This window comes from Ursus maritimus, unplaced genomic scaffold (genome assembly GCF_017311325.1).
Source record: "Ursus maritimus isolate PB19 unplaced genomic scaffold, ASM1731132v1 scaffold_15, whole genome shotgun sequence".
NCBI classification, from domain to species: domain Eukaryota; kingdom Metazoa; phylum Chordata; class Mammalia; order Carnivora; family Ursidae; genus Ursus; species Ursus maritimus.
The window spans coordinates 113,168-129,586 of record NW_024423897.1 but is presented as its reverse complement, the minus strand read 5'-3'; the positions used below and the strand labels follow the sequence as shown (position 1 = coordinate 129,586).

General features: G+C 58.7%; 1 protein-coding gene across 1 annotated transcript; it reads right to left on the bottom strand.

The window, feature by feature from the left end:
• Nucleotides 1-385: 385 nt before the first annotated feature.
• PDLIM7 (PDZ and LIM domain 7) lies at nucleotides 386-16,369 on the bottom strand. The gene is given in 14 exon segments (XM_040630230.1): nucleotides 386-732; nucleotides 882-997; nucleotides 1,091-1,211; nucleotides 7,299-7,479; nucleotides 8,423-8,669; nucleotides 8,814-8,875; nucleotides 9,805-9,841; nucleotides 10,003-10,043; nucleotides 10,045-10,107; nucleotides 10,753-10,871; nucleotides 11,340-11,370; nucleotides 11,451-11,602; nucleotides 15,160-15,260; nucleotides 16,220-16,369. Coding segments are annotated over 13 exon segments (1,353 nt in total). The 5' UTR covers nucleotides 15,256-15,260; nucleotides 16,220-16,369; the 3' UTR covers nucleotides 386-645.
• Between the last annotated feature and the right edge of the window lie 50 nt (nucleotides 16,370-16,419).

The following is a 16,419-nucleotide window of genomic DNA, read 5'->3' as shown; positions in this document are numbered from 1 at the left end:
TGCTGGGGCCCAGCACATGGGATCCCCATTGACCTTCTCCTGCTGACCATGAACTGTCTAAGTCCCCATCACAAGGATGACCAGGATGGCAAACCCTGGGAAAGCCCATCCTTTTTTTTTTTTTTTTTTTTTAAGATTTTATTTATTTATTCGAGAGAGATAGAGACAGCCAGCGAGAGAGGGAACACAAGCAGGGGGAGTGGGAGAGGAAGAAGCAGGTTCATAGCGGAGAAGCCTGATGTGGGGCTCGATCCCATCACGCCCTGGGCCAAAGGCAGACGCTCAACCGCTGTGCCACCCAGGCACCCCTGGGAAAACCCATCTTAATCCCCACCCTGCTGTGGGCCTCACATCCCACCCTTCCTAACGCACAGGCAGAAGCACGTGCAGGACACAGCTGCGTACAGGTTTATTGTGGCTCTGGATGTGAACAGGGCTGGTGTGGCCAGCACCAGTGTGTGACAGTGGTGGAGGGAGTGGGGGGAAATGGAGGGGACAGGGCAGGGCCCAGGGAACCCCAGGCTCAGGCCGGGAGTTGGGGTTGGGGTGACCTCTGCCAGCCCTATCCAGAAACCTGGGGCAAGGACTCTGGAATGGGAGCTCCCTCTGGCTGGGCTGGACGAGGCAGCCATGGGTGGGAGGGGCTCACACGTGGGAGAAGGCGTGGCTCTTGCAGAGGGGCTTGTCCTTCTTGGAGTAGAAAGTCTTTCCTTCCAGGTTGATCTGGCATATCTGAGGGTCAAGCCACATTGGGTTGGGGGGTGGCAGGAGAGTCCCCTTCCCAACCTCTCATGAATTCCAGAGGCAGGGAGTGGGAGGGAGGCTGACAAAGAACACAGGACGAGGGGGCAGGACCCGAGTCCACGCTGGGGGGCACTCACCGCACACACGAAGCAAGTGTCGTGCCAGCTGAAGCCCAGCGCCTCCAGGAAGCGGTCCCCTGCGTCGATCTTGAAGTCGCAGCCCCGGCATTTCGTGCCAAACATCTTCTCATAGTCTGAGGATGGAGGCAGAGAGGAAAGGGGCCCTGGGTTCTCACCTGCCCCACACCCCACCCCTTACCTGTGCCCCCCTGCCCTGGCCCCCATACCTCGCTCGCAGTAGGGTGCGCCTTCCTCCATGTAGAAGGCCCTGTTCCGAATGGGCGTCTTGCAGGCCGCGCAGGTGAAACAGTGCACGTGCCAGGTCATCTTTAGGGCGTGCATGATCTCCTAGGAGGACGCTACAGTCACCGGGCAGCTTGGCCCCTCCTCTCCAGAGCTGGGGACACAGGAAGGCTGGCCGTGGGCCCTCTTCCTTCCCATGGTAAATGTTACATCTGCACACCCCCTATTCCCGCTCTACCTCCAGCCCTGCGATCTCCCACGGATGGCCACTACGCCTTTCAGATTTGCCACGTCCAAAGCTCGGCTCCTCACCTCTGTACCCCAAACTTGCCTCTCCCACAGCTGTCCCCAGCTCAGTTGACGGCAACTCCATCCTTCGAATCTGCTCAGCTGAGATGCCCCTCTTTCTCTCACACACCACACCAAGGCGGCCAGGAACCCCTGTTGGGTCCACCTTCATGCACCCAGATCCTGACCACTTCCCACTGCCTCCCTGATGCAGGATGGGAGCCTCGGGCATCCTTGGCCCGGATGACTGCACAAAACTCACCTCTGAGCTCCTCCTTCTGCCCCTAGAGATGGATGTCAAGCTAAACGAGTCCACATTCCCCTCTGCTTGAATCCCTGCCTATGCTCCATTTCCCTCTGGCCTCTGTACCCTCTGCTCTCCCCACGTGGCCTCTTGGCCATGGTTGATGCGCCAGGCATGCCGGTCTAGGGGCTTCACACCTGCTGTCCCCTCTGCCCAGACTGTCTACCCCAGGTGTGTCCCAAGTCTCACACCTCACTGCTTCCAGTTTCTGCTCCAATGTCCCCTTCTCCAGACGCCTGTTCTGACAACACCAGTTAATACTTCCAATCTGCTCTTCCAGTGCCACATTCCTAATACCTTTAACTCTGTTCTCATCCCTCACCAGCTTTTACTGACACAGTACCAGGTGATTTACTTACTGTGTCTATTGCTTAGCATTCCCTCTCCTCCCTTCCTCCTGCTCAAATGTAAGGCCCGGGAGGGAACGGAACATGACTGTTCTAGTAGCTCATACACTGCAGCAGTGCCCACTCCTGTGGGTGCTCGTCAACAAATGTCCTGGGGACGAGGCCGAGGCGCAGGAAGGGTCTGTGCTGTCACCGGGCCCAGGCTGTCAATCCTGGGGCCCCTGGGGCCAACCAGGGCCAGCAGCATTCAGATCTAGAGCGGGCAGAGGGCAGTGTGGGGCCTCGAGGTAGGTCAGATCTGGGGGTCCAACCAGACCCTGCTGCTTAGCTGGCTAACTTGACCAACGGCATTACCTTCTCTTGACACTTGGTTGCTTCTCTTGTGAACTGGGAACCTAATCCCACCCTTGCAGGTTTTAAGGATGGCCCCACATTTGAAGCTGGGGGTCCCAGACCCTGTGCCTGCTGGGGCCCGGCAGTATACTCCACAGGGCAAGGTGTTGTTGGGGAGTGCCTGTTTCTGCCTGTAGGGATGGCACTGAGCAGTTCATGCAGGAATGCCTAGAAGGCTCAGGTTGAAATCTAGGTGTTAAAGTGAAATCTGATTTTCAAATATTGCCCATTAATTTACAATGCACACGTAGACCAAGCAGGACACGTGGGCAGCATCTTGGGTCTCCGACGGCCTGTGGGCGCCCTCTGCACCTCTGTCACATCTCACATATGCCTCACAACCACCCTGGCCAGGAAGTGTCTGCCACCATTTGAGTGAGGCCCAGGGAAAGTGACCTGCAGCAGGTCACAGAGTCAACAGACGGCAGAAATGGGTTTCATGCCCAAGTCTAGCTAGCGCCAAAGCTGGCTCTTCCCACTGCCTGGTGCTGCCTCTTTTCAAGAAGTGGACAAAGCCTCCAGGGGAAGGAACCTGGCTGCGAGCTGGTGGGACAGGGGGCTTGGGCAAGAGCGTAGGTAGCCCAGAGCAGAGTCCAGTGTGTGTGTGAGCGGGGAGGCAGCTTTCTGCCGGTATTCAGAAGAACCTGGAAGCCAGTTATCAGTATTTAATGCCCTAGTTTCCTAAATATGTCTGCCTCTCCCCTCTCCACTGTCCTGACCCGGGCCCCAGCAGCCTGTTCCCTTCTCCAGCTGTCTCCCCTTGCCCAGAGGAAGCTTGCTGCAGCACGGCTGACCTCATCAGCCCCAGCTCCCAACTCCTAACACAGCCCCCACTCACCTCTTCCACCTCATCTTGCACCCTTCCCGGGTGTTACCTTGTGACACAAGCTATTCCTTCTGCTTGGAGTGTTCTCTCCTGATCCTTCTCCAAGCTAATTCCTATTCATTTTTAAAGTTCAGCCTAGAGGGCACTTCTATCCATTCCTTCAAACATTTACTGATCACCTCCTCTATCTGGAGCACAGTATAAAGCAGACCAGCCCTGGTCCCAGCCCATGGAGTTCACACCTGGGGAAAAGATGGGACAAGAGGACTGTGGAATAGTGAGCAAACTGTGGGGGACTTGGTCTGGTGGAAAGGGTGGGTATCAGGGAAAGTGTTCCCGAGGAAATGTTAGGAGTCCCAGATGAGAAGGGGCAAGGTAAAGAGGGTGCTAAAATAATATTCCTGGCAGAGAGGACAGACTGTGCAAGGGCCCTGTGGTAAGGGAAACAGCAACTGGCAAAATGAGATGGGCCACATGGCTGTAGCACTGGAGAGGGCCAAGTGGTGAGAGGTAACCCTTAAAAAGCACAGGGTTTCTGAGGGCTCCCAAACCTGGGCAGGTCCCCTCTAATGTGTCCCTCGCGCTGTGCAGCTTCCCTCCAACTCCACTGAAACAATCTGATTGCCCTCGGTTTCTCTCCCTATGCTGCATACTGATGTCCCAGGGCAGGCAGAGTTCTGAGCTCTGGGCACAGACGGAAACTGAACCTGTGACAGGTTGGCGAGGTAAGCTTCCCCCCACTTTCTCCCAGGGTGAGGTGGGGGCTTCCCAGAGTTTGTCAGGCCCTGTCCCTGCAAGAGGGGAAGCTAAGGGTCCCTGGGCCTCTGTGGAACATTAGCCTGGGCTGGGGCAGGAGAGGGTTTGCCACCCAAGGCTTACTCCAGGACCTGGGAGCCAGCCAGGCCCTATTAAGCTTGGCTCCTCATCTGTGGCCTGGGTGATAACCCTGTCCACTCAGGACAGGGGTGCAGCAGGACAAGACTGCAGTGTAACGCAGACAGAGCAGTCATCGATCAGTAGGGCCTTAATTTGTAGACGCCCAGCTCAAGAAAGGTCCTGGGATCTAGCCCATTCTCTTAGAACAGCCCAATGGGGTGTGGCCCAAGCAGGCAGGGAAACGACTGTGATCTGGGGCAAAATTCCCTCATCTAGAAGATGGGAATCCCACACTGACTTCCTATAAGACTGTGAGGCTGGACACCCCACACACTGTACGTACCCCACAACACAGACTGTCAACACAAGGACAAAGACTCTGATAATATCCATTCTCCCTTCCTATCTACTGATATAATCTCCCTTTCTGGCTGGGTACATGGCTGCCCCAAATAGACTGTCTTTCCCAGCCTCTCTTGCAGCTCAGTATGGTCATGGGACTATGGTCATGTGACTGAGATCCAGCCAATGGGACGGAAGCATCAGGGTTGGGTGGCAGCATGTTCTCAAGATGGCTGCCATGGGCCTTCCATCCCTTCTTCCCCTTCCTCCTTCCCGTTTCATGTCTGAAACACGGCAGTTTTGGCCAAGGCTCATGAGGCATCTTGGACTAAGAGTGTTAAGCCTGTGCTGACAATGGCCAAGAAACAAGATACAGAAACCTAGATCTGCCCATTAGTCCCAGACTGCCCACCCCTGGACTTTCTTAGGTGGGCAATAAGCTGCCGCTACTTTGAATTTTCTACCGCTCATGGTCAAGGTAATCCTTACTAAAATGAACATCACCACAGAACTATCTGGCCACATCTGGCAGCTCTGCCTCTGTATCCAGAAATAAGGAGAAGCAGGAAATGTCAGGAAGAGCCCAAGCTGGGAGTCAACGGTGCCCGGGGCTGCTCCAGCCCAGCCCTCATGCTCTGCAGCCTTGGGCAGTTTCTGCCTCTCTCTGGGCTTCAGTTTCCACATATGTGTGACACGAAGCCCGTTAGCTTTCCACCTTGCCAGTTCTGCCCCCTTTTCCTCTAGCTGCATCCTTGACCACCTGATACCCTCTGAGTCCTCCCCACTTAGTATGAGCTCCTGGGGGCAGGGCCCAAACCTGTTCCCTCATGAGGCATCTTGGGCATGGGGCACACTATCCGGCACACTGTCCACAAATAAACAGAACGAACAGGCGAAGGTAGATGGCCCGTCACTCTGTGCTCCTGACACACCGAGCCAAGTCCCAAGCCTGGCTCCCGTTGGCAGCTGGGCTGCCCTGCAGAAAACACGGCCAGGGTCTGCCACGTCTTTAGCCTCAGTGGGAAGAACAGGATTTTGAATCACAAACTTCTGTCTGGATTTCTGGCTCTGGCATTCCATAGTCCTATGCCCTCCAGGCGTGGTGAATTATCCTTCAAAGTTTCTGTCGTCTCGTGCACTGGAGGTGGCAGACACTGTGGGTCAGCCTCCTCAAAGCCTGTCATGACCCCCTTCCTTTCTGCCTTCTTCTCATGGAACATGAAGGCTACGATACTGGGTTTGCCAACTTCTCCTACAGCCCAGGTGCTCAGAGGATAACAAGTCCAAACACTGAGGGAAAGATGCAAGTTCCTGGTTTTTCTTCCGGAGTCAAAAGCAAAACCTTGTTAAAGTAACGCCATTTGGCCTTTCCGTCTCCTTCCCTCCGGCAACAAGAATGTAAAGCATGGGGCTTAAGTAGTCCTCGGGTAACCATGGTATGAGAGGGTTGGGGACAAGGGTCTACATGCTAAGGATTTCGGAACCAAAGGCAGGAAAAGCCTAAAGGCACCCTTGAGCTGCTGTTTCAGCCCTGGAATTCTTGTGACTGGAGTAAATAACCCCTTCTGCTGAAATCTCTGTAGTGAGGTTTTATTACTGCCGCTGACTGCAACCCCACTGACACAGCCACGAGGATCCACGTGGACCTCCCCTCTTCGGGTAAGGTCATCTTGTTTTATTTTGGGGAACCAATCCTCCCTCACTCTGTCTGTGGTGCAGGTGGGCCCGCCTGACCCCTGCTCCGGTGGGTGTCACCCAGGCCCGGCTAATCTGAGTCCTGCGGCTGGAGGCCAGAGATGGGCACGTGACACAAGCTATTCCAATGAGCATCAGCACTGGGACCCGTGATGCGTCAGCTGGCACGGGGTGCTCCTATTCTCTTTGTAGCGCTAAGCTGGGGAGAGGTAATGCTGGAGCCACTGCGGTGTCATCTCTGCCGCCTTCTAAGGGAAAAGTATGCAGGGAACGAAGCCAACACAGACGGAAACAGCGGCAAGTGGTGGACAAAGTCCTCATGATCTCAGGACCCGCCTTGAACTGGGCCTGAAGCTAGTGCTGCTCGGGCTTTCTGAGTGTTTGAGCCGATACACATATCTCCTGCTTTCCAAAAGTTAACGATATACCGCTCACTTTTATGACAGACCCGCTAACTGAAAGAAATCTGAAAAGGAATTTTGCTTTTACAAAAAAAAGATGTGAAAGTGAAAAAGAGCGTTCAGTATTTGTTTTGCAGTGAGCCCTTATAGAGGCGGCACACACCCCTTACTGAGCAGGGGCCGCGCCCGGCTCCTTCCTGGGGAGCCACGCTCCGCGCCCGGCACCAGGTGCGCCCCGGCACCAGGCCGCCACAGCTCTGAGCCCTGTCGGTGGGCGTCGGCGCTTTATGTCAATTTACTTGGTGCCTCTGTTAGCAAGATGCGTCCTAAGGTACCAGAAAAGCCTACATGAGGTTACTGTTTGGGTCTGGGAACACTCAAATTTTCTTCCATATAAATTAACAGTTCTTGCTTCTTCACTACACCATTTCGGCTTGTGAAGGTTTTCACAGGAACGCTCCACTTCCAGAGAGCCAGGGAAACCTGCAACACTCCTGCTCGCTTGGGCCCCTCTGAGCAGGACTTTGGTCATTGGTGAAGAGGATCTTGGCTAAGGCAAAATGAGGCTAATATGGCATCCTGTCTATTAAGATGCTAGGGATCCAGGACTCCTGAGGAGAGAGCCCCCAGGCCTAAGAGTTCCTCCACAGTACTCTCCCATGCTGACAGGTCCGATTCGCCCTCCCCCCCTTGCCCTGCCCACCCACCAGCCCCACTCACGCCTGTGATCTTCTTCTTGCACTTGGCACAGCTGGGTGCATAGCGCACATCATAGCAGGGTGGGCAGAAGATGGCACCCTTCTCCTCAAAGAAACCGCCCTCTTCCAGGACCTTCCCACACTGGCTGCACACAAATTCCTCGGGGTGGTATGCATGGCCCAGCGCAACCAGGTAGCGGCCCCTGAGGGGGAGGCGAGGGCAGTGAGAGGGAGTGTCCGCCAATTCTGTGTAACCTTACTGAACGCTTGTCCTGAAGCCTTGAAGGGAAATTCATTCTCCCCATTTTCCAAATAAAGGAGAAACAGGCTTGGGTTGGGAGGTGACCCAAGTGATGACACAGGGATGAAGCTGCACTGCTCTGATGACAAGAAACGGTGACAGGCAGTGTTGGGATGAGGGGGAGGGTTTCACTAGGTGGGGGCCGCTGACCCGGGCCTAATGAGACAAGCCAGAGGAATTGCTGCCCTGGGGGCAGGAGGCCCAGAGTGCCCATCGGCTCTGAAGACCAGTGGGTACTTGAGCCGACCTTGGTGCCCACTCTGTCCCACTAGCCTAGTCCATCTGGCCTGGGGAGGGGGTCCCACATGAATGTCTAAAGAAGAGCCTAAGAGCTGACGGGAGTCAAGAGCAGTGCGGTACCAGCGCTCAGAACTAGGTTCTCACGCTGACTCCGGGGGTGCTGTGTGACCCTGCTGGGCCCTAGGGAACAGTGGAGAGAGGGAGGAGCCTCAGGCCTGTCTGTTCTGAGAGCAGAGGTTTGGCAGAGACCAAGTGAACAGGAGGGAGAGCAGAGGGGCTGGGAGGGGCAGGCCTTTCCTGACCCAGAGAGTGGCCATCCTAGGGGTGCGGCTTGAGTGTGCTGCTGACACTTCCTCCAGGTCAGCAGGACAAACACTGATAGAGGCTGACCTGGGGTGGGGTGGGGGGAGGGGTGCAGGATGCAGAATCTGAGGACCTAGGCCAGGTCCCTGCCCCCGCCACAACTGGGAACTGAATCCTTATCCTCCCACAGTGACAGGTGAGGTGAGTGGGGAGACAGTTGGGGGCGCAGAGGTTGGAAAGATGCCAGGGCCAGGCTTTAGGATGGGAAAGGCCAGAGTAGGAAAAGGGACAGGGCCACCCACCGGATGACCTTGTGGCAATGGTGGCACACAGGAGTCTTGCCATTGTTGCCACCACCTGCTCCTGTGCCCCCTCCGGCGGCTGCCTGCACGATGGAGGTGCGGTTCTGCAGAGGCGTGGGCGTGGCTGGCTGGCTGTGCCGGGTCAGCACTGTGCTGGTCTTGTCCGGGGCGTAGCGCTCAGCAAATGCGGGGTCCACAGCCCAGGGTGGGCGGCTAGTGGGGCTGGGGGTGGTAGGGCCTGCCGGGGCTAAGGAAAGTGGCTCCAGGGAGGTGTCCAGGGACCCCAAAGGTCAGGGGGTTGAGCCCAGGGCAGCTTGGAGGCCCTCCCCACCACCCACATGCCCCTGTAAGCTACCCACCCTTTCCCAGGCTCAAGCCCACTCTCTCTCACCAGGCCAGGGTTCCTGGGGTGTAGCTGAGGCTGGGGCTGGGACTTCTGTCCTGGGCACCTGGCTGCAAGATCTGCCATTCAAGGCCCTGTATGGTTGAGGTGCCTGGTGTGGCCCCACCCCCAACCTTGGTCCTGCTGGCCCCATGGGAGATGCCTGGGTGTGTGAGAGCTGCTGGGCTGGACTCCAGGCCCCACGGGGTAGGTGTGAGTAGGGCAGCTTCTAGCCAGGTTCCAGCTGGCAGGTCTGTCATACAGGGCTGGGGGGTGGAGCAGGGCACTCTCCCTTCTGAGGCAGTTCTCGGGGCTTCCTCATCCCAGAGGTCTCGCTCTGACGGCAGGGCCCCCTTTGCCAGGTACCACCCCTCATTGAGACCCAGACTGGCATGGCCCACACTGGGTCTGAACCATCTAACACCCCCACACCCAAAACACAAACCAAGCCCACAAAGACAGAAGGCAGAGGCAGAGGAAGCAGGGCTGAGAATGTTTATTTCCATGCTTCAGCCAGCACAGACCTGGCAGAGAGTAATACCATAGGGCAAAGAGGGAAGGCAGTGTCAGACAGAGCCAGGCCCTCTGCCAGGCCAGCAGGAGGCTCGGTCCAGGGGCAGAAAAGGAGGGGGTGAGGTAGGCGGAAGCTGCAGCGACCAAAGGGGGTGCCCTGGGTGGGAGGAACAGAAAGAGAGAGGCAGAGAGGGCAGCCGGCCGCTGAGGGCCGAGCTACGACTGCACGTTGAGCACGTGGGCAGAGCGCTGGTGGTGCCAGTCCCGGAGGCGGGTGTAGCGTGGGCTCTGCAACTCCAGGACATACTTTTCCCTGGGGGGCAGAGAGAGAAGGAGGGGGAAGTAGAAGGAAGGAGAGATGGAAGGGAGGGAAGATGGAAGGAAAACAGAGAGCCCTGGCTGGGGACCCTCAGGAGCAGACACAGGGCGGTGGCTGGAATAGGAGAGGCAGGAGGTGAGAAAGAGGGGCTACTGCCCGTCCTTTTACCTTGATTTCTTCAGGTGCTCCTCATCCGGGTCTTGCACTGAGAGGGCAGAGGCAGGCATTGACCAAGAGAAGACAGAGGGCCACCCCAGCCCTGGGCCCCGGCAGAAGGTCACAGGGCACCAGAGCAGGCTCCAGCTGAGCCCAGGCCCAGGCTGGGGGCCAGCAGGAGAGTCCGCCCTGCCCTGGGCTGGCACTTACTGAACTCGGTGCCCGTGAGGTGGGCAAGGATGCGGAAGGAAGTCCTCCGTGTCCTCCATCAGCCGCTGCTTGCTGGCGTCTGGGACCAGCGGCCGGAGCGGCTGTCTGTGGGGAGGGCGTGGCTCAGAACCTCATGCAGGGGATGGGCAGTGGGGGCAGCCCCTCCCAGGATTGGTGCATGTGGGTTATGGTGCTGGGAGAGTGGGGAAGGCAAGGCCCGGACCCTGAAGGGTGAGGGGGGGAGGGTAGCTAAGTGAGAGGAAAGGAGGGCAGCTAGGGTGGGGAGGGGCCACCGCCCAGAATGCCAAAAAGAAGGAAGAAAGGGACAGGCAGAGGGGGCTCACTGACTTGTCAGGGGTCTGCACCTGTGAAGGAAATAGACAGATGGACAAATAAAGGGACAAAGGGACAGACACAAGGAAGAAGAAAAATGGCAAGGGGTCAGAGTAGCCAGGGGCAAGGCTGCACTGAGTGTCTGGGGCTCAGTCGCCCGACACCACACCCCAACCCCGGGCCACCAGTTGGGGGGCGTCGCCTGGCTCAGAGTGCCCAGGTGGGCAATACCTGGGCAAGAGCCACACCCTCAGAGAGGCCCAGTGCCTACAGCCCTGCCCCGGCCGCCAGGGGTCGCTGCCGCACGGTTCCAGCCAGGCTGGGCGCAATGCAGACTGAGCAGCAGCGGGCAGCGGGGGCGTGGGGCCTCTGACAGATGGTGTGGGCGTGGGCGGTGGGTGGGCAGGACCGACGTACCCATTCTGCTGCAGGGCGCTGTCAGCGGGCAGGGGCGCCCCGAAGGGCCGGGCCGTCTTGTTGAGGGAGGCGCTGGGTGCAAAGGTGTACCGCGGGGGGTCCGCGGCAGGGGCCAGGGCCTGGGCAGAGACAGAGCCGGGCAGGGCAGGCAGGGGCGGGGACGCTGGGCCAGAGGGGGATGCCCCCTTGGCGTGGAGAGGACAGGGGTGCTCCAGCCCCACACCCACACATCTGACCGGAGGCATGGGGGCGGGGCCGGTGGGGGTCGAACTCAGGTTTCAAGGGGCCCCTGTGGGAGGGATGATCTCAGCCTGCGCGGGCCAAAGGGCAGACGCACGCGACTTGTAGCACAGGCCAGCGGAAGGCAGCGGACAGACAGGCAGACATGCGTGGTGCCCAGACCGTGCGGCAGCTCCCAGCCCGACTCCCAGTTTCCCAGACTCTCCCAGCTCTGGCCCCCACCCTCTACTTCCCGCCAGGGATAGGGGTATCAAGGCTCCTTGCTTCGGGGGAGGGCTAGTCAGCTCAACAGTCCAATCCAACCCCTCCCACCGCCCAGATGTCCTGCTCAGATGTCCTAGGCCTACCTTCTGTGGTTTGCTCTGAGCCAGCTGGGCCCTGGAGGGGAAGGGGAAGGGGTAACAGCAGGCCAAGCCTGAGGGCGCCCCCACCCACCAGGCAGGCCAGGGCCCTTGTACCTGCTGAGACCCAGGCTGAGGCGTTCCCCGCAGGCACGAATCTTGTTCTGGGCTTCAATGTGTGTGAGGCCCCCTGCATTCTCCCCATCGATGCTCAGCACCCAGTCACCCACAGCCACGCCTGCCTGTGCAGCTTTGCCTCCAGGAGTGAGCTGTGGAGAGATGCAAGGTCACGGGGGCGCAAGCCTCTGCAGCCCAAACTGAGGCCAACATTAGTCAACCCTGTTTAAGCTGCCCCAGTTCTAGAACGCAGAGGCTTCTTCATTCCACGTATTTCGGGGCAGCTGCGGAACAGTAAAACAATCTGGGAGGGTGGGGTTCACCTGAACTTCACAAACACCCCAATCGCCCTATTTATTTAGTTGTTTGTTCACCTCCATGACCCTCCTCCCCACCGTGCAGAACTGCTGTGATGTCACCAAACAGCCACCTTCAGGTTAAGCCCCAAGCTTCTCAGCTCCAACCACAGCCTTTGAGCCCCCTGCTGGCCTCCTGCCCAGGCTGTCTCACCCACCTGCTGGCTTGTGCATATGGCCACTTCCTCCAGGACACTGCTAGGTGCTCTCACTGCCCTCTTACACTCCCAGCACCCTGTCCTGCGGCCATCTGCAGGGATCTGCCAGGACCCTCTGAGAGCCAGGGATAGGACCCCCATCATCTCCAGGTACCCCATGAAGTGACTGAAGGGGCCCAAGGTGTCAGCTGGGGCTGTAAATGAGTGTCACCCCGAAGCCTTCAACTGCCACATCACCCTCTTCCCCAGTCCTTTGGGCTCTGCCTTGGGAATCTCTGGTTCCTGTGGCAAAGGAGGGGTAATAGTGGGCTGGCAGTAATGGTCACCACAGCATGAACTGAGACTGTCATGAAGAAACCAGGACTTGGCCTTGAGGTTAGGAGGGGCTATCAGCTCTTTGAAAGCCCCTGTGGGGTATTTCCCAGAGCCCTGATAGAGGTAACCCTGACAAACCCCACTGGGCGCTCCCAGCCCTCTAGTCCCTCAGAAAGGGGTGGTGCAGCTGTTCGTGGGTCTAAGCCCACAGAGCTGCCTGCACATCTGGCAAGGGGTGCGGCAGTAAGTACACTTCTGTGGGGAAGTGCCGGAAGGCCAATTCACACTTCACAGGTTGGGGGTACGACTGCAAGGCTCCTCAGGAGGGCTGATGCACAGACTGAGTTGAGGCAGGGAGAAGGGCGGTAGGAGGTTCTAGAGAGATATGCAGAAGGCAGAGAGACCAGATGCAGCACTGGGGCAAGAAGGGAGAGCTGGCTCTATTTCATGCTTGGGAGGTTAGAAGGGCAAGACAGCTGGGTGCCTCCTTCATCTGCTAAATGGTAAGATGAGCACCTGACATTTATGGAGAACCTAGTACTGTCACGTGCTAATACTGAATCTTCCAACAACCCGTAGAGTGAAGTCTGAGATTACATGCATTTTACACACGGGGGGAAAAAAAGAGAGTTTATGTAACTTGCCTCAAGCTGCTCAGGTAGCAAGAGGCAAGGCCAGGTCTGCCACTGACCCCAAGGCTTCACTACACTAGGCTACCTCTGCTGAGTGCTGGGACCCAACTCAGAGGTCAGCCTACCTACAACTCCCTAAACCCCTGGCTGGGTCTGGGGCCTAGATCTCCTCTCTTGATTTCAGTTTAATCCAACGACCCCCTATAACGAGCACAGAGAAGGGACACCCTTGAAAGGAAGTGACTTACTCAAGGTCATGGTGAGTCAGTAGAAGGGAAACCTGGTCCAGCCACTCCCTACCCACACAAGCTGGCTCCTGGGAGGTGTGGGCTAAGCCTGAGGTAGAGGTCTTGGGGGTAGGCAGGAGCAGCTGGCTCCCAGTGAGGGGTGGGGATTTAGGGACTACTTCCTTTCCTGAGTGAGGAGGACAGGAAGCACCAGAGGGATAGAGTAGTCCAAGAGGTGGAGAGGGAAGCAGGAGAAAACCCTGGGTGTGGGGTGGGGGGCTGGAAAGAGAAGCAAGGAGGCCTGAGGAGTCAAGGAGGGGGAAAGCCAGAGAGCTGGACACTGCAATAGGGTGGGGGTGAGTCAGCCTGAGGGCTCTAATGAGCAGCCCAACCCCCAAGTCTCAGACATTACCTCATCTCCCAGGCCTGGGCCCATAGCCAGCCTAGCCCCTCCCTCCTCCCTGGGGTCAGGGGAGAGGGAGGGGCTGGCCCAGCTCAGAAAAGACCACCCCACCCGCCCACCCACCAGGGCCTAGATCCAACTCCAGTGCTGGACTCAGCCTATGGCCCCACCCACAGCTGGGGCTACTAAGCTCAGACCTAGAGTGCCCCCAACAGGCCACATCTTAAAGTCCATCCCTCAGGCTATTATGTTGCCCATCCTCATCAATGAAGAACTGAGTCTCAGAGCCCAGCCAAGGCCTACCGCTCCCCAGCCACACTGGCTAGCACTTTCCCAGCTAGAGGGGGCTATAGAATACGTTTCCAGGGCTACCAAGGCTTGACAATTGTGGAGGGGTGGGTTTGTGTAGTAGGGGAACCTAAGCTACCCAGATGGCAGGACAGTTTCCAGGGGAACCCCATGGAAAGGTCCCTGGAAAGAACAGTGTCCACCCACCTGCCCCGGCCACCAAGCCCAACTCCCATAGACAGACTTGGCCTTGGGGCCCCTCTCAGGCTGGGCAGTGCCTGGACAACCTTCTGGCCCCCTCCAGGCTGTGCTTGCCTTGGGCTTCCTGCCAACAGCTGCCTGCCCAGTGGGCGCCTGGGTGGGCCTCTCTGGAGATGCGGATGTGGGGGCAGGAAGTCCCCGCCCCCTCCTGACCCCCAGGCCACAGACACCAGTCCGAGGGCTGGCCTCATTCTCTCTGGGCACCCTCTTTGTGTCCTACAAATGACCCTACAGTTGGAGCCATGTCCTCGTGGTCACCAGCTGAGAGGCCCACCAGTGGCACTTAGGGGTTCAGACCTCAGCTTTTTTCAGCTCTGTGGACTCTAGTCACCAGCTGGCCATCCCAGCATGGGGTTGCATTCTTGGGCTTATAAGGCAATCCCCCTGCCACAGGGAGGAGCCAGCCCCCAGCTCCGCCCCTACCAGGGCAGGCCCTCAGGAGCTGAAGTTAGAACCCCAGAGCCCCATCCCACTCCCCCGCTTTGGATCAGAGGCCACTGCATCCTGAATAGAACCAATGGGTGAAGATGGAGAAATCTCTCAAAGGCTGGAAAGTGCCCCCTCTCCCCACCAAACTGCAGACCATCCCAGTGCCTGAATTCAAATCCCTGCTTTGCCAAGGAATCACTGTAAAGGCCCCTCTACCTCTCTGAGCTCTGAGTTCCCTTATCTGGAAAAACAGGATGACAACTGCTAGTCCCTGGGTGGCAATGAGGCTGAAGTGAGATCCTGCAGTCAGTGCCCCGACTGGGGCCTCGCTCCAAGCATTGCTCCTTCAAGCAGCTTAGATACTTCCCGGAGACCTCAGGCTCCCTTCCCGCAGAATGGGCATCCCCCTCGGGCCTCAAAGGTGGCCCCAGGAGCTTTGTGGAATGGCATCAAGTACAGGGCAGTGCTGGGGAACCGTAGCTGCTCCTCTCCCAGTACCCACCTAGTTGGGAGTCTTTGTGGGGCGTGTTCACCACATCTCTGGACCTGGCTACCTCCAGCTCAGACTCCTCCCATCACCCACCAGAGGCCTGAGCACCCAAAGACTACTGGGGGAGCCCCTCCCCCAACGTTGGCTCACCCTGGAGATGGAGAGGGGCACATTGAAGTCCTTGCCTCCCTGCAGCCGAAAGCCCCAAGGTGCCGGCCCCTCCAGCACCACCTTGAAGGACTCCATGGTGCCTGCTCTTGGGAGGAAAAAAAAGGTGAGTGGACAGCATGGTGGGTGTGCAGGCAGGCCCAGCTCTGGACACTAGCCTTGGACTGGTGCCAGGCAGACACGAGCAGCCGCTGAACTCGGCCAGGGCACTGGGAGGCGGGCACCTTGTCAGGTGTGGCTGGGTTTCTGGCTGGCAGACCTCACTCTGGAAAGGCAGAGGTAACACCCCCCACCCCCGGGGACTGGGATGATGAAGAGTTCCCCTCATTCAGTGTTGAGGTTCTTTTCATTCAGAAATGGGCCGCAGGGCTAATTTGACACGGCCTCCCCCCAAGCCAGCCTTAAGCCTCGGACAGACGGCGGGTGAGTCAGGGGCCGGCGCTCCTCTCCCCCGCCCCCAGGTCCCGACAGGCAGGCCGCGCTGAAGCCTGCTCGGACTATATAAGGCGTGTAAGCTGACACTGCGGAGCCAGCGGAGCACACGGGGGCTCGGGACGCGAGGGGGAGGGGTGGAAAGGGAGGCGGCTGGAGCGGGTCCTAGCCATTCCCGGACGGGTCGGGGCTGATGAGGACTCCCGGACGCTGGGGGCGACCGGGCGGGGCCATAGCCCCTATGGAAATCGGTGAGGACTAGGACCCCAAAGCGTGGCCAGGTAGGGGATTCATTCTGGAGCCCAGCTGGGGTGGTGCCTCCCATACAGGCCTAGTAACATCCCGACGTGACTCAGTTTCTCCCGTCCTCCGCCCGGGCCCCATGCATTGGCCGAGTCCCGGGCGCAGGAAGCAGCGCAGGCGCCAATCGGCCCTGCCGCAGCCGGCTTCGCCGCAGGAAGGCGGGGGCGGGGGCGGGGGCGGAGGCAGGGGCCCAGGATCGCAAGAGGAAGCGCAGCGCTGGCCCCGACCCCAGTACCCTCCGTGGTCCCCAGAAGGCTCTTGCCCTCAGCCTGGCCCAGCCCGAGATGCCCCGCGCGGTCGCCAGTACCTGCTCGGCCCCGCCGAGGCGCTGCTCGGTGGCTGGCCCCAAGGAGCCGCGCTGGGATCGGCCACCCGTGTTCTGACCCCGCCCCCGCGGCCGCCGTCCGCTTTGAGCCCGCGGAAGGGGGCGGAGCCAGAGGCCACGCCCTGTCAAAGTCACGCCCGCGAGCGGCCTCTCTACGACTGGGAAGCCCCACCCAATCCTTC